The 24,062-nt window shown below is 46.1% G+C and overlaps 1 protein-coding gene across 5 annotated transcripts in view; it reads right to left on the minus strand.

The window, feature by feature from the left end:
* Positions 1-266: 266 nt before the first annotated feature.
* Positions 267-24,062, minus strand: part of cers3a (ceramide synthase 3a) — a 126,666-nt gene continuing 102,870 nt past the window's right edge. For 4 of the 5 annotated variants that reach the window (XM_067971645.1, XM_067971643.1, XM_067971642.1 and 1 more), the window contains one exon: positions 267-5,292. In XM_067971645.1, the coding sequence (XP_067827746.1) occupies positions 5,170-5,292 (123 nt within the window). In that variant the 3' untranslated portion in view covers positions 267-5,169. The remainder of the gene's footprint in view (positions 5,293-24,062) is intronic. The other variant, XM_067971646.1, reaches the window with a different exon arrangement.

The following is a 24,062-nucleotide window of genomic DNA, read 5'->3' on the forward strand; positions in this document are numbered from 1 at the left end:
CAAACACTCAGCAGGTCAGGCAGTGTCTGTGAGCAAAGGTAAAATGTTATTATTTCAGTTATAACCCTTGGTCAAGACCTGCTGAGTGGTTCCATCAGTTTCTGGTTTTGTTTCAGATTTCCAGCATTTGCTGCATCTGCAAAAAAATCAGCCTTCAAATTAATCACGGTAACTGAATAGCTCCCAAATTATTATAAATATGATAAATTCCACAATAACAATCAAATAAAATGTTTTATTGTAAACAAGATTCATAATTACCATCATTTTAACATTAACATTCCCAAAAGTGGAATACATACTTGAATGTTCCAGAAGGTAATTGTTAATCATCAATTATTACATAAGAGCTAATTACATAAACAGTAAAGAATGGGAAGATAATGAGTGAAACTACACATACAGTAAAATATAAAAATATTTGAAATTTGTGTTGGGTTTCTTTATTTAAAAGGGATATGCTGACGCATCAACAGGTGATAGAAGGGTAACAGCACAGAAGGGGTTAATGACTGCCGACAGGAGAGCTTCGCTCACAGGGAGCAAATATCGGAAACTGGGGCACGGGCTGCGCACACAGAACATCAGCACTTGTCAATGTACCAGTCCTGTTAACTTCGAATTCAGCCACTGCAAGTGATGCACTGCTCAGAACCAGTTAAAGTGACCATCATTCAATCATTGAATTCATTGGCTCACAATGTCATCTGCACCCCGACAGCTCAGCCCCTCCACACATGCACTCCTTGGAAAAGGCTGTGAAATTAAATGTTAATGTCGGCACAGGAGCGCCATGGTTGTAAGTGAGGACGGGCAGTTTGACCGCAGGACATGACCTCAGGGCCTTTTCTTCAATCAAATCCCAGCCCCTCAATTATAACCGGCCCGTTCATTATTTCTGTTCAATTATGGCTTCCAAAAGAAACTTTAAATAAATATTTTGATGCTCTGCTCCGTCTGTGTTTAGAGCACCAATGTCCCTGAGCCCAGACTTCATCAGAAGCTGCTCCTTAACGTCGAGTTGTGTGGGTACACCATCCGCATACTGAGAGACCTCCGCAGTCAGGATCCTCAGGCAATCAGGAGGGAGGTGTGTATGAGAATGATTATTTATCCAGAATCAGCAACACACTGCACACAGTGTGATGGAGCATTTGTGCAGACAGGAGCTGAACTTGCACCAGCCAGATTGAAAACCTCTCCAGATCATTTCCTATTAAATGTTGCTTGGGATTTCACCAAATCAATTCTCTCGGGTTTGTATAATAATAAAAATACAGAAATGGTTGGCGTGGGATTTTCTGGCTCCGGGCTGGGCTGGAGCATTCCATTTCAGGGTGGGGGCGGGGTGGGGGGGGCGTTTACAGAGGATCCTTTCTGCTCGTTCCACAAGTATAATTTCCTGTTGGCTGATGCAGGGCAGCACAGACACCAGATGTGGAGAGAGCCTCGGCCTGGATCGATCCCACCTTCCAGCTGAAGGGAGAAGTGTGAATGTGACAGGGCAGCTCAAAGAAATAAAATGAGACGGGATTACTTAAAATTGCTGTTGAGACAAGAGGGTGCCTGGCACCTTTACTGCTGATCAATCATCAGATTGCCATTCACAGCACACACACCAGCACCGCAAAAGAAACTTGAATAAAATTCAACACAAGTACGGACCATTGCCAGCTAAATACTAGGGAAGGGTCTAACAGAGAACTGGTGGTCCATACTACAGGGCCCAGTATAACAGAGCAGCTCAATTATAGGTGCCCAATATTAGAGGGCACTCTTTGCCCATAGTACTGGAGAATAGTGACAGCAAGTTCTACATCTCATTATAGGATTTCTGTTATTGGGAAAAGAAATGGTAATGAGTTTATATCAGGAAAGGTGGTTTGGGGTTTCCTCTTTGGTGGGATTTGATCGCAGAGTTAATCTGAAATGTGTTGTTACATTTTATACTGGTTTTGTGAATCATAGAATCATAGAAGTTACAACATGGAAACAGGCCCTTCGGCCCAACATGTCCATGTCGCCCAGTTTATACCACTAAGCTAGTCCCAATTGCCTGCACTTGGCCCATATCCCTCTATACCCATCTTACCCATGTAACTGTCCAAATGCTTTTTAAAAGACAAAATTGTACCCGCCTCTATTACTGCCTCTGGCAGCTCGTTCCAGACACTCACCACCCTTTGAGTGAAAAAAATGGGTTTAGTTTAATACAATTGGGGCTGGATATTGAACTACTGGGTGAATCACAGTACTTTTGCTGTTCCTTTTGTGGGTGGGAGTTCTGGATAAGCAGCAAATCCACAGCTGGCTGGACAGGATTTCATATCCTCAGGGGGGTGAGAGTGAAAATCTGAGCCTTTGGTGGATGCTGTACAATAACATCTGAATGTGGTGGTGGATAATGCAGGTTTCATATTAAAGAAAGAAAGAACTTGCATTTATATAGCACCTTTCACAACCTCAGGATGTCCAAAAGCGTGTCCAGTCAATCAAGTACTTTTGAAGTGTACTCACTGTTGTAATGTAGGAAACGCGGCAGCCAATGAGTGCACAGCAAGGTCCCACAAATAGCAACGTGATTATGACCCGATCATCTGTTTTGGTGATGATGGCTGAGGGATAAATATTGGCCAAATAGTAATCACTGTTGGGATTTAATGTAAAGTTTTAACTTAGAATATTTAATTTCTTGCATTGTTTTTAAATCTATCATTCGATGGACTGCACATTGGGGTAAATTCAGCAACACTGCACTCCCAGTGCCGAGCCTGGCTGAACAGCAGGATGGCTCACAGTTGGTCCCTTCACATTCATTATGATTCAATGAGCCACGCTCCTGTTGAGTGAGGGCCCGCAGTGGGACTACAGCATTGCCGTACTTACCCTGTTGTCTCTACTGTGTTGTGCAGTAAACCTGAATCCGGCCAATGTCCATGGTAATACCTCAGGACAGCTACCTGCTTCTTTTGAGTCAGAGAGGAGGATATTTCTTCGAAGCTCCGCCCGAGAACAGGCAGTCCAGGGGCAGAGAGTTCACGGGATGTGGGCGTCGCTGGCGAGGCCGGCATTTATTGCCCGTCCCTAATTGCCCTCGAGAAGGTGGTGGTGAGCCGCCTTCTTGAACTGCTGCAGTCCGTGTGGTGAAGGTTCTCCCACAGTGCTGTTAGGTAGGGAATTCTAGGGTTTTGACCCAGCAACGATGAAGGAACGGCGATATATTTCCAAGTCGGGATGGTGTGTGAACTGGAGGGGAACGTGCAGGTCGTGTTGTTCCCACGTGCCTGCTGCTCTTGTCCTTCTAGGTGGTAGAGGTCGCGGGTTTGGGAGGTGCTGTTCAAGAAGCCTTGGCGAGTTGCTGAAGTGGGGAGGCCTCTTGCCAAATCCATGCCCTAAAATCGGCCACTGAGATTTCCCTCCACTCCCGTCCATTGCCTGTTCTGCCACGTGTAAATCACACGAGGGAGGGGAGAGGGAGTGTCAGACTCCAGCTGATTTCCACTGCTGGCGGCCAGAAGGCAGGAGGCGATGGGGACTGTCAGGGTCGTGGAGTGGGATTTGATTTGGCTGCAAGCTTGGCGATCTAGCCAACTCTCCCTCCTCCAGCCTCTCCACTGGCCAGTTCCTTAGCGCTGAGCTCATTCAGAGCCAATTAAGAACTTCACCCAGAACATTTAGGGGGACTCCGCCTCCTTTAAAACTGGCCCCAACCCATTCCAGTTGTTGCAGTGAATGTCCCCTGTGCGGGACCCCAACACTTCCCTCTCCACCCCTCCTCTCCACCAGCACTGGCAAACTCCACAAATGTCGCTGGGAGTCTGGCCTGCAGACTTAACTGAACCCAACGTAGGAAAATGGGCCAGGGTGGTGGCGGGGTCGGACAAGCTGGCGGATGTGCTTCTCCGACCCATTCCAGCACCAATCCTCCTTGAAGAAAATCTTCTCCTTGAGTCTCTCTTCGATTGCTTCATAGTTTGAGGCTGGTGGATGAGAGGAGCTGCTTAAAGAATAAGGTAAATGAGCATCTGATCGCAAATTAACATCACTATAAGAGATTTAAAATGATTTGCTCGCTCACTTAATAACTCAAATCACCTTATTCTCACCAACATCACTGAAACAGATTATCTGGTCATTATCACATTGCTGTTAATGGGATCCTGCTGTGCAAAAATTGGCTGCTGTTTTTTTCCTACATTACAAGAGTGACTACACTTCAAAAGTACTTCCTTGGCTGTAAAGAGCTTTGGGACGTCTTGAGGTCGTGAAAGGCGCTATATAAATGCAAGTTCTTAAATCAGAAATGCTACCTCATGTGATTAGGTGTATTGTGTATTTTCACACTTGGCGTTGTCCCTCTGACTCAAAGGTTAGAATTTGGTACAGGATGATTCTGCCAGTCCAAATATCGCAGGAACGATCCTGAGATTAAAATTAACGGACGGAAAATCGTGGACTGTGTCCGCAAGTCCGGCTCCCCGCTGGGAGAGTCGGGTCACAGAATCACCCCTCAGTATCGCTGGGGAAATGGTTATTAGCAGAATAAATAACGTACAAGTCATCATTTAGGACAATACGAAAGGAGCAGTGACTGTTTAAAAAATATTGGCAAACTCTAAGTTGATTGGTAGGTTCATTTTAAGATTGTTTGTATGCTAGCGACTTGCTGCTTACTGAGTGTGATGGGAGCTGACCGTGTTACAAATTAATTACTCTGGAATACTGCAAGATGCCTTGTGAAGCAGATCAGCGCAATGTCAGTGTATGATGTGATTTAGAAAAACAAGTTGGACGGAAGGACCGATTTCCCGTTAAGTGAGGCCAATGGGGAGAGTTGTCTGCGGTTTCCCTTTAAGTACACCTGCCAGCAGTGTGTGTTCATAAAATCTGCCCCATAACACTTTACTCCTCACCACTCTGCACATTGAGAGCGATGGAAATACTTGCGGATTGCCCTTTCAGTGCAGTTCCTTGAATAACTTATGGAATTCCGAAGCGGAAGAGCTTCACAAATATCGCTGACTGAAGCCAACACCCAGGTCCAATAACAGCATTTACCAGGCACATGAATTATTTTTCATCGACACTTGTTCCACAGACTCCGCTCCCAGCTCCACACGTTTCCTTACTGAGCTGCAGGAGCTGTCGCAATCTGATCTTGTCTCCGTCTCAGTGACTGTGATGACTGTTTATTGGCAGATTTCTGTTGGAGCCAGCGCCATTATTCATGCCATCATCTTCGTCATCACTCCCGTCACACTCCTCCTGGTCACTCCGATCGTCTCCATCCAGCTAAAAGAAATTCAATGTGCTGTGCTTAATGGATGAATTGCAATATGATGTAGATATAGTTTTTAATTAAATCGTATTGGATCCTGAAACTCTGCAAGGTCACAATGATAAATCTCACCAGAAGACCTGTGAACTTGGTTAAATGAGATGGCTGAGATTCAACTCCTGTGTTACTGATGCAGCTTGGAGCCCGCTGTGATCTACATTATTTACACACAGCAAGCTTAATTTGCAGCAATAAACCCTCCACAGGCAGCCTCAATAAAAAGTATCTCCTTTGGACCTTAATTCCTTCCAGGTGTCTTGCTAGTGAGTTCAAATAAAGGTGCATCTCTATGTCCTGGGTTGGAATCAAGCCCAGAGTCATGGGATGTAAGTCTGCTGCCTCTGATAGCTGGAATAATCCTGGTTCATTTCTAATTCAGCTCCTAGTGGCTTCAGATGCGTTATTCAGTTCTTGCAGCAGGAACCATCACCTGCATCCAACCTAAGAGTGCTTGAAGCTGACAGCAGGCCCATTCCTCGGTCCTCTGGTCCCTCTCATCAGTGTGGCTGTTTTCTGTGGTATTGCCACTGAGAAAACTACCCAGGACCACTTGGTTTGGTCCTAGGGGCCAATGTAGGGTTTCCAACCCTCCAGGATTGTGCGGGAGTCTCCAGGAATTGAAGGTTAATCTCCAGGACACTGCCGCGAGCAAACCGGGAGAAAAATTATAGGGGGCATTAAAAAAAATTTGCCCCCTCATTTTCTTTGAACACTTTTGCTTAATTGTTATAAAAATATTGGCGATGGGGATAAAAGTCTGTAAGACTGAGAGTCAAGAACCATCCAATCGGTAACAAAGGGGTAAATTTTAACCCCGAAGAATGGGTGGTTGAGGGTGGGTGGGCAGTGAAAATTATTGGTTTTGGGAGCAGGACCGCATCCCAGCTCCAACCCGCCGACTTCCGGGTTTGACCTGTCTGGGTGCCCGCTTCTGAAACCCAGAAGTCCCGCTGACACTTAAAGCCGGCGGGACAATATTTAAAGGGCCAATTGAGATACTCAGAGTAGTTAAAGATGTTAAATTTTTGTGGTTTGAACTACATAAGTTATTTTAACTGCTTCCGAACGTGTCTCCCGCGGCCCCTGAAAGACGCCATGGAAACGGAGGTGAGTTGCAGATGGCACCCATTAGGACTTTAAACCAGCGATTGACACGTGAAGAAAAGGTGAGTTTTTGCAGCAGGGCAATCAGTTCTCTCAGACAAACCTTTGGCTGGGAATTCTTTATGTTTAGACTGAGATTTCTTTGTTCACACTGAGAATTCTTGTGTTCAGACACATTTACCTACATTTTGGACCCTCTCAAACTGACACCATCAGGATGGGGGGGTGCAATGGATTTATTCAGCAGTTCATCTGAGGAGGAGGCACATCACCATCTGCGGCAGGCACGACGTGCAGTTCTGGGATCTGTAGGTGCACAAGACACAAGGACCTGCAGAAGAGCAGAGGGAGGACCACCTGATGGGCCGAGGTCACAGGAGGCATTACCCACACGAGAGGGTCTACAGGCAGAGACTGAGCTTCCTGGACCTCTCTGAGGAGCAGTGCCTACGGAGGCTCAGATTGAGTCACCAGGTGCTCGCAGACATCTGCAGGCTCCTTCATACCGAGCTGCTCCCGGCTGGGCCTGGTGGCCACGCATTCCCCTCGCAGTTAAAGTCACCACTGCCCTCAATTTCTTCGCCTCTGACATCACCAGGATATCTCAGTCGTCTGCACATAAGTGTATACGACAGGTCATGAATGGCTTGTTTGCCAGGGCATCCCACTACGTCAACTTCCTCATCGATAACATCAGCCAGACTGAGAAGGCAATGGGTTCGGATGAGCAGCTTGGAGACGTGAAACCCGGAAGTTACATTAAGGACCTGCAATTTAGTCCCGATCGCGCAAGAAAATGCACGAAAATTTTTTTCACGGTTTCCCACCTGCTTATTGACCCCCCCACCCCCTGCTGAGATCCCGCCGCTGGGTTAAATAGTCTGTTTGTTTCCCAATTGGCTGTGGGAAGGTGGGGCACTGTGAGGATGGACGAGTTGGGTGACCAATGGCGGGAGCGTGAGGGAGGGGCGGTTGGAGGCAGGAGGTCATGTGATGAAACCTCCAGGAATACGTCCAACCAGAGTTGGCAACCCCTAGGCTAACGCCACCAGCAATGTCCATGGGCCTGGGAGAGCCATGTTACACACAGATCCAACATCTCCTATACGCCTCGAGCTCAGTGTTCACTCATACTGTACAGCATGGGGTATGCTCATTAGCATGTGGGATTTGAAGTGCCCAGTCCTAGATGAGCCTTCATTTCCTCCAGTTAAACATTGGGAAGACCGGAGCCACTGTCTTCGGCCTGCGGCACAAATTCCAAACCCTCACCACCGATTTTTTTCCTTCCCCAGCCACGGTCTAAGGTTGAATCAGACTGTTTGCAACCTCGGCGTCCTATTTGACCTCAAACTGAGCTTCTGACCCTGTACTGACTAGGCTCCATGCTCTGGAATCCCCTCCTTAAGCCTCTCTGCCATTCCACCTCTCCCTTTTCCTTTCAGACCATCCTTAAAACCCACCTCTTGGACCAAGCTTTTAATCCCTCCTCCTACTATTGGCTCAGCATCAAATTTTGTCCAATTACCCTTCTGTGAAACTTCTTGGGACGTCTTGCTATGTTAAAGGTGCTATATAAATGCAAGATGTTGTTTTGTTCTTGTTTACCTCTTGCAGAAACTTGTGAGTGTGAGCAGTGAGTGAATGTGTAACAACTGGCTCGCTTGCTGTTTCTGTGTGGGAGATAACTAAGCTGATAGAGTCACAGGCAAGAGGCTACTTTACACCTTTACCGCCTGGGCACTAAGCGTGGCCTGAGCAAACACAGGGAGGAAAATCTGGCCGGAGCGGATTGGACACAGTAACAGACCCAACCGGATCTGTTAGCATCGTTCAATCCACTCTGCCAGATTTTCCTCCACGCAGGTGCTGCTTAACGCCCAGGCAGTAAGGACAAAAATCTACCCGGAGAGGTCTATAATCTCACCTTCCTCCCCCTCCGCTGGGGCAGTTATTATACGTGGGGGCCACTTCCTCACAGGTGAGGTGGGCCATTAGCATACGCATGTGCTAGACCCAGGGCTTGATGTGGTCGATTGGATACCTGGGCTGTATAATCAAGCTCGCTACGCCTTTTGACCCCTCCACCCCTGGCCCAGGCAGTGCCCTTGTGCTCTGTTACACTTCACTAACTTGTGCTCTGTTACCCTCCCGCAGAACCAGGACTCGCTGGCCTCCCTGACACTCCATTGCCGAGTACATCGGAAGTATCAGCTCTCAGGTGATATATTGTGATACGATTTGCTCTATTATTAATGCAGCGTGTAAACATTCTACGGGCCTATTGCTTCATACATTTTACTACACGTCTGTGTTTTAATGGGCGGGGGGTGGGGGTGGCAGTTGTGTGAGGGGTGCAGCAGGGCCTTGAATGCCCAGGGCCCCAAGAATTCTTAATCCAGCTCTGCCTGTACCAGACCGCACTCTTTAGTCAAAACTGTAATACACAAAAGCAATGATTCCCCTTCTGCATGGGGCAACCTTGCCCTCTCTCCAGTGCTGTCTCCTACATCCTAGCTCTGTGTCCCAACACAACACATCGTACCTGCCTCCACTAATAGTCGTGCCTGGCAAAACTAAAGTATTATTTGAATAACTTTGTTCATGGTAGAGGTTTTTGTTCCTGGTGATTTTGTGGCAGTAAAATTTTTATTACGAGCAACTGACGTTTTCATGTAACCTCAAACCCTTTGTCGTGTAACAAGCTCTCGCTCTCTGCCTTCATAAAAAGTTCACCAAAGTATGTTAGTCTAGTCTTAAATAAATGAGTTAAACAACGAGTCAGCTTGCTTCACCAATTATTATTCCTAGCTTTTCTAATAAAACGAGGTTCAGATTTCAAATAATTTGCGTTATTTTTTGAAAGTGTAATAAGTTATCTTTATGTGTGACTCCATTTACACCCTTCATGGGAACATAGCAAGTTTGCGATCAATTAGCAACATATGGAAGGTTTATTGTTGAAAAGTTCTCTTTTCTTTTGCCAGGTGAAACTGATTGTATTTTACTAATTCCAGCCTTACTAGTTTCAGGCCTTCAGGGACATCTTCCTTTGGTGGAAAATATAGTTTGTAAGAGCCTTTATTGGCAGTTCCACTATTTACATTTATACTTTCTCCTCACAGATTTGATACTGGTCACATAGGCACTAAGGTAATACGAACATACACAAGGCAAAGGCACATATATCGCCGTTCCTTCATCGTCGCTGAGTCAAAATCCTGGAACTCCCTTCCGAACAGCACTGTGGGAGAACCTTCACCACACGGACTGCAGCAATTCAAGAAGGCGGCTCACCACCACCTTCTGAAGGACAATTAGGGATGGGCAATAAATGCCGGCCTTGCCAGTGACGCTCATATCCGGAGAATGCATTTTTAAAAACGGTAAATAACCAAGCCCTAGAAGTGGTGCAGAGAAAGGGTACAAAGTTGATGCCCAGAGTCAGAGGGACCTCCAACTTCAGCGAGGGTGTAAAATGGGCAGCAGCCGATCGGCCACCCATTATATAACCCCCCACCCCCCATCTCACTTTTCTTTCTGTTGACTTCAAAGCCCCCGTTGGAGTTGAAAGTTCCGCCCACTCAGTTATGAGGAAAGTTTAGAAAAACTTGGGACTTTTCAGCCTCGAAAAGAGACGAATAAGAGGGGACCTTAAATTGATGTATAAGATACCAGGGGTAATTCTTACCATCAACACCCAGGTGTTAATTTAGCAGATTGGATCGCCACCTGTTTGTAGAGCCGGCCTGATTGCCATAAAATCCACTCCGCCAGATTACCCTCCGGGCAATGAAAGTGAGAATTAAGCCCACTAAGTGGAGTGGACATGGCTGCTCCTGAGCACTATTTCCAACTCCAGGACAAGGGGAATTCATAACTGAAATCAGGAAACACCTCCTCACACAAAGAGGGATCAATATGAGGGACAGGCCCTGGGTAGGGGAGTAGAGGTAAAAACTCTGAAGTCTTCAAGAGGCAGCTGTGATGGGACTTTAGGTTTCTATGGCAGGATGAGGCAATTGAACCAAATGGCCAACCGTTCTTATCTTATCTGCACTTATCTTTCGGATGCTCAGTATTATTGCTGCTCCAGATTTATCTGCTTGCTGAATTATTGAGCTTGGAAGAGAAACTAAAGAAAACCAGCAAAAACTTGGAGTTCGGAGAGAGGCTGGGATTGGGACAACAGACTCCCATTGTACAACAGACTCCCATTGTACAACAGACTCCCCATTGTACAACAGACTCGCCATTGTAACAACAGACTCCCATTGTACAACAGACTCGCCATTGTAACAACAGACTCCCATTGTACAACAGACTCACCATTGTAACAACAGACTCCCATTGTACAACAGACTCGCCATTGTAACAACAGACTCCCATTGTACAACAGACTCCCATTGTACAACAGACTCGCCATTGTAACAACAGACTCCCATTGTACAACAGACTCATCATTGTAACAACAGACTCGCCATTGTAACAACAGACTCCCATTGTACAACAGACTCGCCATTGTAACAACAGACTCACCATTGTAACAACAGATTCACCATTATACAACAGATTCCCATTGTACAACAGACTCGCCATTGTACAACAGACTCGCCATTGTAACAACAGATTCCCATTGTACAACAGACTCGCCATTGTACAACAGACTCGCCATTGTAACAACAGACTCCCATTGTACAACAGACTCATCATTGTAACAACAGACTCGCCATTGTAACAACAGACTCGCCATTGTAACAACAGACTCCCATTGTACAACAGACTCGCCATTGTAACAATAGACTCGCCATTGTAACAACAGACTCACCATTGTAACAACAGATTCACCATTATACAACAGATTCCCATTGTACAACAGACTCGCCATTGTACAACAGACTCGCCATTGTACAACAGACTCATCATTGTAACAACAGATTCACCATTGTAACAACAAATTCACCATTATACAACAGACTCCCATTGTAACAACAGATTCACCATTGTAACAACAAATTCACCATTATACAACAGATTCCCATTGTACAACAGACTCGCCATTGTACAACGGACTCGCCATTGTACAACAGACTCATCATTGTAACAACAGACTCCCATTGTACAACAGACTCATCATTGTAACAACAGACTCGCCATTGTAACAACAGACTCCCATTGTACAACAGACTCGCCATTGTACAACAGACTCCCATTGTACAACAAACTCATCATTGTAACAACAGACTCCCATTGTAACAACAGACTCCCATTGTACAACAGACTCGCCATTGTACAACAGACTCATCATTGTAACAACAGACTCGCCATTGTAACAACAGACTCCCATTGTACAACAGACTCATCATTGTAACAACAGACTCCCATTGTACAACAGACTCGCCATTGTACAACAGACTCCCATTGTACAACAGACTCATCATTGTAACAACAGACTCGCCATTGTAACAACAGACTCCCATTGTACAACAGACTCGCCATTGTACAACAGACTCCCATTGTACAACAGACTCATCATTGTAACAACAGACTCGCCATTGTAACAACAGACTCCCAATGTACAACAGACTCGCCATTGTAACAATAGACTCGCCATTGTAACAACAGACTCCCATTGTACAACAGACTCGCCATTGTAACAACAGATTCACCATTATACAACAGACTCCCATTATACAACAGACTCACCATTGTAACAACAGTCTGTGGAATTTGCTGCCCCAGGAAGCTGTGGAAGCTACATCATTAAATAAATTTAAAACAGAAATAGACAGTTTCCTAGAAGTAAAGGGAATTAGGGGTTACGGGGAGCGGGCAGGAAATTGGACATGAATTTAGATTTGAGGTTAGGATCAGATCAGCCATGATCTTATTGAATGGCGGAGCAGGCTCGAGGGGCCGATTGGCCTACTCCTGCTCCTATTTCTTATGCTCTTATGTTCTTATACAACAGACTCATCATTGTAACACAAGTCTCCTTAAGCAGATTGGCATTTTTTCTTTTGACTTAACCTTTTATTGCTTTGTATTTTTTGTAATAAAAGTATGAAACATTAAGTGGAATAGAGCAAAACATTCCAAAAGGCAGGTCAGGAACTGATCAGATCAAAAGTGGCAATAAAGATCAGAAAGGTTCAAATTCCAACTGAATGGATTAAACTTTTATGAATGAAATTCCTTAATTAACTTAATCAATCAATGCACAAAATTACAATAAAGGAATCTCAGGGCTAATGTTCAGGAAAGTATTAAAGGAAGTCTCATTGTCTGACCAAAGTCCACTCATTTTATATTCTATAGGAGCAGAAATTCCTTCTTTGTTATTTGATCAGGAAAACTGATCCCCAATCATTTTTATGAATGGACAAGTTCCTGGTGATGGGAATCAAACGAACATGAATAACCTAGGTTGACACTCCACTGCAGTACTGAGGGAGTGCTACACGATCGGAGGTGCTGTCTTTCCGATCAGCTTGGAAGACAGGGCAAATATGTAAGAGCAAGGCTGGATGGCATCTATTTTAATGATGTGGAGATGCCGGTGATGGACTGGGGTTAACAATTGTAAACAATTTTACAACACCAAGTTATAGTCCAACGATTTTATTTTTAATCCCACAAGCTTTCGGGGGCTTTCCCCTTCCTCAGGCGGTGTGGAGATGACAATTTCGAATCCTTCGCATTTTAAGATCACATAACAAAGCCTGGTGATTACTGCCCGTTGCCAAGGCAATCACAGTGAGCAGACAGAAAGGTGTCATCTAAAAGGCCATTGAATATACAACCCCCCAAAAAAAAAGAGAGAGAGACAGAACGAAGACAGTCAATGACCCGTTATATTAAAAACAGATAACATTTGTTCGCAGGTGGGGTTACGTGTAGTGTGACATGAACCCATGAGGACGGCCTCAACCGGGATCTTGGGTTCATGTCACACTACACGTAACCCCACCAGCGAACAAATGTTATCTGTTTTTAATATAACGGGTCATTGACTGTCTTCGTTCTGTCTCTCTCTCTTTTTTTTTGGGGGGTTGTATATTCAATGGCCTTTTAGATGACACCTTTCTGTCTGCTCACTGTGATTGCCTTGGCAACGGGCAGTAATCACCAGGCTTTGTTATGTGATCTTAAAATGCGAAGGATTCGAAATTGTCATCTCCACACCGCCTGAGGAAGGGGAAAGCCCCCGAAAGCTTGTGGGATTAAAAATAAAATCGTTGGACTATAACTTGGTGTTGTAAAATTGTTTACAATCTATTTTAATGCAAGGAGTCTTGCAAATAAGGTGGATGAACTGAAGGTGTTGATCAACACATGGGAGTATGATATTGTTGCTGTCACAGAGACATGGTTGAGGGAGGTGCAAGACTGGCAGCTCAATATTCCGGGGTACAGAATCTTCAGGCGAGACAGAGGGGGAGGTATAAGAGGAGGGGGGGTCGCAATATTAATTAAAGAATCAATTACTGCCATAAGGAGGGATGATATATTAGCAGGTTCCTCTAATGAGGCCATATGGGTGGAGCTTAAAAACAAAAAGGGGGCAAGCACTTTGATGGGAGTGTACTATAAACCCCCAAACAGTCAGGGGGAGATAGAGGAACAGATATGTAGGCAAATCTCAGAAAATTGTGCAAATAATAGGGTAATAATAGTGGGGGATTTCAACTTCCCCAATATTAACTGGGATACTCAGAGTGTAAAATGCTTAGAGGGTACAAAATTCTTAACGTGCATCCAGGAGAGCTTTTTGAGCCAGCATGTAGAAAGTCCTACAAGAGAGGGGGCGGTACTGGACCTAATTCTAGGGAATGTGGCCGGCCAAGTGGAAGAAGTGCTAGTAGGTGAGCACTTTGGTGACAGTGACCATAATTCAGTGAGATTTAAGGTGGTCATGGAAAAGGACAGGGAGGGGCCGGAAATAAAGGTTCTAAATTGGGGGAAAGCCGATTTTAATAGGATAAGGCAGGATCTGGCCAAAATGGACTGGGATCAGCTGCTTGTAGGAAAATCCGCATCGGAGCAATGGGAGTCTTTCAGAAGGGAGATTGAGACCATACAATGGCAACATGTTCCCGTAAAGGTCAAGGGTGGTTCCAAGAACTCCAGGGAACCTTGGATGTCAGGGGATATACGAGAATGGATTAGGAAAAAAAGGAGGGCTTTTGGCAGATACAAAAGGCTAAGGACGGAGGAAGCCCTAGAGGAGTAGAAAAAGTGCAGGGGGTTACTTAAAAAGGAAATTAGGAGATCAAGGAGGGGCCATGAAAAAACACTGGCGAGCAAAATAAAGGAAAATCCTAAGATGTTTTATAAGTATATTAAGGGTAAGAGGATAACTAGGGAAAAAATAGGGCCCATTAGGGACAAAAATGGCAACCTGTGTGTGGAGCCGGCAGATGTAGGAGGGGTTCTAAATGAATTTTTTGCATCTGTTTTCACCATGGAGAAGGACGACGTAGACATAGAAATACGACAGGGGGACTGTGATATACTCGAACATATTAACATCGAGCGGGAGGAGGTATTGGCGGTTTTAGCAGGCCTAAAAATGGATAAATCCCCAGGCCCGGACGAAATGTATCCCAGGCTACTGTGTGAGGCAAAGGAGGAGATTGCGGGGGCTCTGACACATATATTCAGAACCTCTCTGGCCACAGGGGATGTGCCAGAGGACTGGAGAACCGCTAATGTAGTACCATTATTCAAGAAGGGGAGTAGGGAAAAACCGGGGAACTACAGGCCAGTGAGCCTAACATCAGTGGTAGGAAAATTATTGGAAAAAATTCTGAAGGACAAAATTAGTCTCCACTTGGAGAAGCAAGGATTAATCAGGGATAGTCAACATGGCTTTGTCAAGGGAAGATCATGTCTGACTAATTTGATTGAATTTTTTGAGGGGGTGACTAGGCGTGTGGATGAGGGTAACGCAGTGGATGTGGTATACATGGATTTCAGTAAGGCCTTCGATAAAGTCCCGCACAGGAGACTGGTCAAGAAGGTACGAGCCCATGGAGTCCAGGGTGCCTTGGCACTTTGGATACAAAACTGGCTTAGTGGCAAGAGGCAGAGGGTGATGGTCGAAGGTTGTTTTTGTGACTGGAAGCCTGTGGCCAGTGGGGTACCACAGGGATCTGTGCTGGGGCCCTTGCTGTTTGTGGTCTACATTAACGACTTGGATATGAATGTAAAAGGTATGATCAGTAAGTTCGCTGATGATACTAAAATTGATAGGGTGGTAAATAGCGAGGAGGATAGCCTCAGTCTGCAGGACGATATAGATGGGTTGGTCAGATGGGCGGAACAGTGGCAAATGGAATTTAACCCGGAAAAGTGCGAGGTGATGCACTTTGGAGGGACTAACAAGGCAAGGGAATACACAATGAATGGGAAGACCCTAGGCAAGACAGAGGGTCAGAGGGATCTTGGTGTGCAAGTTCACAGATCCCTGAAGGCGGCGGAACAGGTAGATAAGGTGGTAAAGAAGGCATATGGGATACTTGCCTTTATTAGCCGAGGCATAGAATATAAGAGCAAGGAGGTTATGATGGAGCTGTATAAAACACTGGTTAGGTCACAGCTGGAGTACTGTGTGCAGTTCTGGTCGCCGCACTACAGGAAGGATGTGATCGCTTTGGAGAGGGTGCAGAGGAGATTCACCAGGATGTTACCAGGGCTGGAGCGCTTCAGCTATGAAGAGAGACTGGGAAGATTGGGTTTGTTTTCCTTGGAGCAGAGGAGGCTGAGGGGGGACATGATTGAGGTGTACAAAATTATGAGGGGCACAGATAGGATGGATACTAAGGAGCTTTTTCCCTTCGTTGAGGGTTCTATAACAAGGGTGCATAGATTCAAGGTAAAAGGCGGGAGGTTTAGAGGGGATTTGAGAAAGAACTTGTTCACCCAGAGGGTGGTTGGAGTCTGGAACTCACTGCCTGAAAGGGTTGTGGAGACAGGAACCCTCACAACATTCAAGAAGCATTTGGATGAGCACTTGAAATGCCATAGCATACAAGGCTACGGACCAAATGCTGGAATATGGGATTAGATTTTTTTGTTTTTTGTTTTTTTTTATTCGTTCATGGGATGTGGGCGTCGCTGGCAAGGCCGGCATTTATTGCCCATCCCTAATTGCCCTTGAGAAGGTGGTGGTGAGCCGCCTTCTTGAACCGCTGCAGTCTGTGTGGTGACGGTTCTCCCACAGTGCTGTTAGGAAGGGAGTTCCAGGATTTTGACCCAGCGACAATGAAGGAACGGCGATATATTTCCAAGTCGGGATGGTGTGTGACTTGGAGGGGAACGTGCAGGTGGTGTTGTTCCCATGCGCCTGCTGCCCTTGTCCTTCTAGGTGGTAGAGGTCGCGGGTTTGGGAGGTGCTGTCGAAGAAGCCTTGGCGAGTTGCTGCAGTGCATCCTGTGGATGGTGCACACTGCAGCCACTGTGCGCCGGTGGTGAAGGGAGTGAATGTTTTGGGTGGTGGATGGGGTGCCAATCAAGCGGGCTGCTTTATCTTGGATGGTGTCGAGCTTCTTGAGTGTTGTTGGAGCTGCACTCATCCAGGCAAGTGGAGAGTATTCCATCACACTCCTGACTTGTGCCTTGTAGATGGTGGAAAGGCTTTGGGGAGTCAGGAGGTGAGTCACTCGCCTCAGAATACCCAGCCTCTGACCTGCTCTCGTAGCCACAGTATTTATATGGCTGGTCCAGTTAAGTTTCTGGTCAATGGTGACCCCCAGGATGTTGATGGTGGGGGATTCGGTGATGGTAATGCCGTTGAATGTCAAGGGGAGGTGGTTAGACTCTCTCTTGTTGGAGATGGTCATTGCCTGGCACTTATCTGCCGCGAATGTTACTTGCCACTTATCAGCCCAAGCCTGGATGTTGTCCAGGTCTTGCTGCATGCGGGCTCGGACTGCTTCATTATCTGAGGGGTTGCGAATGGAACTGAACACTGTGCAGTCATCAGCAAACACCCCCATTTCTGACGTTATGATGGATGGAAGGTCATTGATGAAGCAGCTGAAGATGGTTGGGCCTAGGACACTGCCCTGAGGAACTCCTGCAGCAATGCCCTGGGGCTGAGATGCTTGGCCTCCAACAACCACTACCATCTTCCTTTGTGCTAGGTATGACTCCAGCCACTGGAGAGTTTTCCCCCTGATTCCCATTGACTTCAATTTTACTAGGGCTCCTTGGTGCCACACTCGGTCAAATGCTGCCTTGATGTCAAGGGCAGTCACTCTCACCTCACCTCTGGAATTCAGCTCTTTTGTCCATGTTTGGACCAAGGCTGTAATGAGGTCTGGAGCCGAGTGGTCCTGGCGGAACCCAAACTGAGCATCGGTGAGCAGGTTTTTGGTGAGTAAGTGCCGCTTGATAGCACTGTCGACGACACCTTCCATCACTTTGCTGATGATTGAGAGTCGACTGATGGGGCGGTAATTGGCCGGATTGGATTTGTCCTGCTTTTTGTGGACAGGACATACCTGGGCAATTTTCCACATTGTCAGGTGGATGCCAGTGTTGTAGCTGTACTGGAACAGCTTGGCTCGAGGCGCAGCTAGTTCTGGAGCACAAGTCTTCAGCACTACAGCTGGGATGTTGTCGGGGCTCATAGCCTTTGCCTTATCCAGTGCACTCAGCCGTTTCTTGATATCACGTGGAGTGAATCGAATTGGCCGAAGACTGGCTTCCGTGATGGTGGGGATATCGGGAGGAGGCTGAGATGGATTATCCACTCGGCACTTCTGGCTGAAGATGGTTGCAAACGCTTTAGCCTTGTCTTTTGCACTCACGTGCTGGACTCCGCCATCATTGAGAATGGGGATGTTAGCAGAGCCTCCTCCTCCCATTAGTTGTTTAATTGTCCACCACCATTCACGACTGGATGTGGCAGGACTGCAGAGCTTTGATCTGATCCGTTGGTTGTGGAATCGCTTAGCTCTGTCTATGGCATGTTGCTTCCGCTGTTTAGCATGCCTGTAGTCCTGAGTTGTAGCTTCACCAGGTTGGCACCTCATTTTTAGGTACGCCTGGGCTTGATGGCCGGCGCGGACACGATGGGCCGAAGGGCCTCTATCCGTGCTGTATAACTCTATGACTCTATGAGATGTTAAATCAAGTCTGCCCTCTCAGATGGATGTAAAAAATCGCACGGCACTATTTCGAAAAAGAGCAGGGGAGTTCTCGCAGTGTCCAGGCCAAGATTTATCCCTCAACCAACATCACTAAAACATATTATCTGGTCTTTTATTTAATTACTGAAGACTTTCAAGTCTTTCTTGCATTTATATAACGTCTTGACATGACCTCAGGATGTCCCAATGATGTACTTTTGAAGTGTAGTCACTGTTGTAATGTAGGAAACACAGCAGCCAATTTGCAAACAGCAAGGGATAAACGATCAGTTAATCTTTTTTGTTGGTGATATTGGTTGAAGGATAAACGTTGGCCAGGACACCGGGGAGAACTCACCTGCTCTTCTTCCAATCGGGACGTTTTATGTCTCATCCAAAAGACGGCACCTCCAACAGTGCAGCACTCCCTCACTACTGCACTGACGTGTCGGCATGAACTATGTGCCTAAGTCCTCTTTTTTGTTGTACCCTGGTCGATGTCCTGCAGTGTTGTACAAGGGGAGTCAGGACCAAGTGCAGTAATCAGGTCAAGCAGGTTAGGGGGCAAAGGGCAATTGGACCCTGGTGGGTGAGGGAGATAAGGGAGGGGGAGGCAGAAGGTGGGGGGAGGAGAGAGGGGGTGGTCTAAAAGAGGGGAGGGGGAGGGAGAGGAAGCGAAGGAAAAGGAGGGCAGTGGAGGAGAAAGAACAGGTGAGGAGGAGGTGAGGAGAAAAAGGAGAATGTGGGAAAGGCGACGGGGACAGCAAAGGCACGGAAGCAACTGAGCCAGGTGAGGGAGGCTGGCAGATTTTCAGGGGGTATGCTGAGATTCATAGGACCAGGATTTTGAGGGGGGGCGGGGGTTTGCCCCAAAATGACACTTCCTCCCAGTGGGGGGAGGGAGAGGGGCTATGCAGTATCTCTTGAAGAATGCAATTTTCCTCTTGGGAGGGCAGGATAGGCCGAGCCAGGGGCAGGCTTGGGCCCCATTTAGTGCTCAATGCGGGGGGGGGAGCCATGTTTACCTGCTTTGAGGGGTAGGATGGGGCCATTTTGCTCCTCTTGTTAAGTGGGGGGAGATGGGGCTGATGGTCTGTTTACCTGCTCTGTGAGTCTCACAGTCAGGTGACACATTCACCCTTATAACACAGAACCAATTTCGTCTTTTGAATCAAAAGTACTCAGTCTTTTTAAGAAAACAAGCCCCTGAGGCAGAATCCTGACCGAGGTCCGTTTCCCTTCCTCCCACCACTGCCAGGGCTTGAGTGATTGTGTAAATGCAGGGTTATAATAATTGTGTAAATGCATGGATATAGTGATTGTGTAAATGTGGGGTATAGTAATTGTGTAAATGCATGGATATGGTGATTGTGTAAATGCGGGGTATAGTAATTGTGTAAATGCATGGATATGGTGATTGTGTAAATGCGGGGTTGTAGTAATTGTGTAAAAGTGGGGTTATGGTGATTGTGTAAATACAGGGTTATGGTGTTTGTGTAAATACAGGGTTATAGTGATTGTGTAAACGCAGGGTTACAGTGAGTTACAGCAAAACTACAGCACAGAAATAGGCCATTCGGCCCAACAGGTTTGTGCTGGTGTTTATGCTCCTCGCGAGCCTCCTTCCTCCCTACTTCATCTAACTCTATCAGCATATCCTTCTATTCCTTATTCCCTCATCTAGCTTATCTAGCTTCCCCTTAAATGTCTCAATTACTCTTTATGGTAGCACGTTCCACATTTTTACCAATAAAGAAGTTTCTCCTGAATTCCCTATTGGATTTATTAGCAACTATTTTATATTTATGGCCTCTAGTTTTGGACTCGCCCTCAAGTGGAAATATTTTCTCTACGTCTTCCCTATCAAACTCTATCATTATCTTAAAGCCCCTATCAGGTCACCCCTCAGCCTTCTCTTTTCTAGAGAAAAAGAGTCCCAGCCTGTTCAGCCTTTCCTGCTAAGTATATCCTCTCAGTTCTGGTATCATCCTTGTGAATATTTTTTGCACCTTCTCCAGTGCCTCTACATCCTTTTTATAATATGGAGACCAGAACTGTGCACAGTACTCCAAGTGTGGTCTAACCAAGGTTCTATACAAGTTTAACATAACTCCTCTTATAGTGATTTTTGTAAATGCAGGGTTACATTGATTGTGTAAATGCAGGGTTACGGTGATTGTGTAAATGCAGGGTTATGGTGATTGTGAAAATGCAGGGTTATGGTGATTGTGTAAATGCAGGGTTATGGTGATTGTGTAAATGCAGGGTTGTGGTGATTGTGTAAATGCAGGGATGTGGTGATTGTGAAAATGCAGGGTTGTGGTGATTGTGAAAATGCAGGGTTACTGTGATTATGTAAATGCAGGGTTATGGTGATTGTGTAAATGCAGGGTTATGGTGATTGTGTGAATGCAGGGATGTGGTGATTGTGAAAATGCAGGGTTATGGTGATTGTGTACATGCAGGGTTACAGTGATTGTGTAAATGCAGGGTTACGGTGATTGTGTAAATGCAGGGTTGTGGTGATTGTGAAAATGCAGGGTTATGGTGATTGTGAAAATGCAGGGTTACTGTGATTATGTAAATGCAGGGTTATGGCGATTGTGTAAATGCAGGGTTGTGGTGATTGTGTAAATGCAGGGATGTGGTGATTGTGAAAATGCAGGGTTATGGTGATTGTGTACATGCAGGGTTACAGTGATTGTGTAAATGCAGGGTTACGGTGATTGTGTAAATGCAGGGTTGTGGTGATTGTGAAAATGCAGGGTTATGGTGATTGTGTAAATGCAGGGTTATGGTGATTGTGTAAATGCAGGGTTGTGGTGATTGTGTAAATGCAGGGTTACAGTGATTGTGTAAATGCAGGGTTATGGTGATTGTGAAAATGCAGGGTTATGGTGATTGTGTAAATGCAGGGTTACAGTGATTGTGTAAATGCAGGGTTACAGTGATTGTGTAAATGCAGGGTTAGTGATTGTGTAAATGTTTATTTCACTCAGTTTCTGGACAAACATTACTCGGGTGAGAAGACACAGCCTGGTGAGCGTGGTGTTGTGGAGCTCAGTGCCCGTACAATCCCAGACCTGAGCAGGGTGCCCTCTGCATAAACTTAGAGGCCCCGACCATGGGTGATCTCGGTGGTTGTGTCAGCACCGTACCCACCAGTCCTGACCCCACCGGAGTTTGCAGTGTCAGTGGGTGGACATCTCATGTGACAATCCTAATTCTATTTTAAATTTCCCATCTTCAGGGGCCCAGCTACCCAGCCCTCAACCCCCCCACCCTCCCCCACCGTCTCGGTGGGACCACCTCTGCCCTTCTGACGACTGGTACGTCTCATCTCACTGGGCGTATAAGCCTCCAGTCTTTTGCTGGTTCTCTAAGTGCCAGGGAAGTGGGAGCCTCCAGTGTAGGGAGTTCCTGACTCCAGACCTGATCCCATCTGCCATTTCCTGAGCTGTTCAGCGAGGGTTATGATGAGAGTCGAGCACAACAGCTGAAAGAATTTGGCGCTGATGACTTTTTGAAGTGACAAAATTTGCTCCTTGTGTTGAATGTTATTATTAGACCTTCTACATCAGGAATTTATCATCATTGTCGTTCTGGGCCTCAAATCACAGCTTCAGAGTTAACATGCCACAGACCATAACTAGACTTGCATTATATCACCCATGGGCAGAACATTCACTACTGCTCAAAATCAAAGTGAAGTTTATTGAAAGAGCTGGGATGTGTCCAGTGCCCACACATCGCACTCGTGTGTACTTAGAACAAGGCTAAGGGTTTCCTCTGTCGATCTGGCCTCCTTGATTGTACCACAGTTTTTCTCGATACCAACAGGTTTATGATTGAATTGAACAGTTTCTATAATAAAGCAGCCTTTGAATAGAGTGACTGGTAAAATTGCCATCCAAAGGATGTAAGTAAATGGAGTCAGACTCAGATAAAGCAAGATCGCTGTGTATGGTCACTGCTCTCGCTGGGTTTACGGCGTAACATTCCGATAATGAATGTTTGGATCAAACACCCGGCTTGGAGCGCCACCTAATGGTTAAAGTCACCGCCTGGTCTGCTGTGTTTATAAATACAGACCAGAAAGGCCCAGGTTCGATCCCCTCCTGAGTTAAGTGCTGAGTTAACTGATGGCAGCTGACAACAGTAGTTAGAGTGCCAAAACAAAATCCCCTCCCAATTGCTGTCCCGTGACTATAACTGCAAAGTATGCAGGTGTCAGACTTGGCTCAGTGGGCAGCACTCTCACCTCTGAGTCAGAAGGCTGTGTTCAAGCCTCATCCAGAGACTTGAGCACATAATCGAGGTGGATGTACCAGTGTAGTACTGGGGGAATGAGACGCCCCCAAAAATGATCTGGTCATTACTGTTTGTGGGATCTTACTGTGTGCAAATTGGCTACCATGTTTCCCTACATTACAACAGTGCCTACATTTCAAATAGTACTTTGTTTGGCTGTGAAGCGCTTTGGGACATCCTGAGGATGTGAAAGGTGCTATATAAATGCAAGCTGGTTCTTCCTTTCATTTGTGAACAGTGGATGAGACCAGGTTTAAACTCCAGTGGGGGTCCTTTTAAGATCTGTATGTGGTCACGGCCTCCAGCTTTTACCTGGAAAGAGACCGGCTGACCGATGGGATTAGGGCCTGTTTTCTGAGTTTTATTTTGCTGCTGCTGAAAACCAATTGGAAAATTTAATAATCAATCTCAATATCACCAGGCACAGATGGAAGTGGAAAATTAGATAGTGAGGAAAATAACTCGGTGTCTAATTTGCATTTTAGAAATTTCCAGAAAGCCCCATCAAAATCTGGACTGCGATCCATAGAAACATAGAAAATAGGAGCAGGAGTAGGCCAATTCGGCCCTCCGAGCCTGCTCCGCCATTCAACATGATCATGGCTGATCCTCTATCTCAATACTATATTCCCGCTCTCTCCCCATACCCCTTGATGCCTTTTGTGTCTAGAAATCTATCTAGCTCCTTCTTAAATATATTCAGTGACTTGGCCTCCACAGCCTTCTGTGGTAGAGAATTCCACAGGTTCACCATCCTCTGAGTGAAGAAATTTCTCCTCATCTCAGTCCTAAATGTCCTACCCCGTATCCTGAGACTGCGACCCCTCGTTCTGGACCCCCCAGCCAGGGGAAACATCTTCCCTGCATCCAGTCTGTCTAGCCCTGTCAGAATTTTATATGTTTCAATGAGATCCCCTCTCATTCTTTTAAACTCGAGTGAATACAGGCCGAGTCGACCCAATCTCTCCTCATACGACAGTCCTGCCATCCCAGGAATCAGTCTGGTGAACCTTCGCTGCACTCCCTCTATGGCAAATGTATCCTTTCTTAGGTAAGACCAAAACTGCACACAATACTCCAGGTGTGGTCTCACCAAGCCCTGTATAACTGCAGTATGACATCCCTGCTCCTATACTCAAATCCTCTTGCAATGAAGGCCAACATACCACTTG

The sequence above is a fragment of the Heptranchias perlo genome, chromosome 34 (genome assembly GCF_035084215.1).
Source record: "Heptranchias perlo isolate sHepPer1 chromosome 34, sHepPer1.hap1, whole genome shotgun sequence".
NCBI classification, from domain to species: domain Eukaryota; kingdom Metazoa; phylum Chordata; class Chondrichthyes; order Hexanchiformes; family Hexanchidae; genus Heptranchias; species Heptranchias perlo.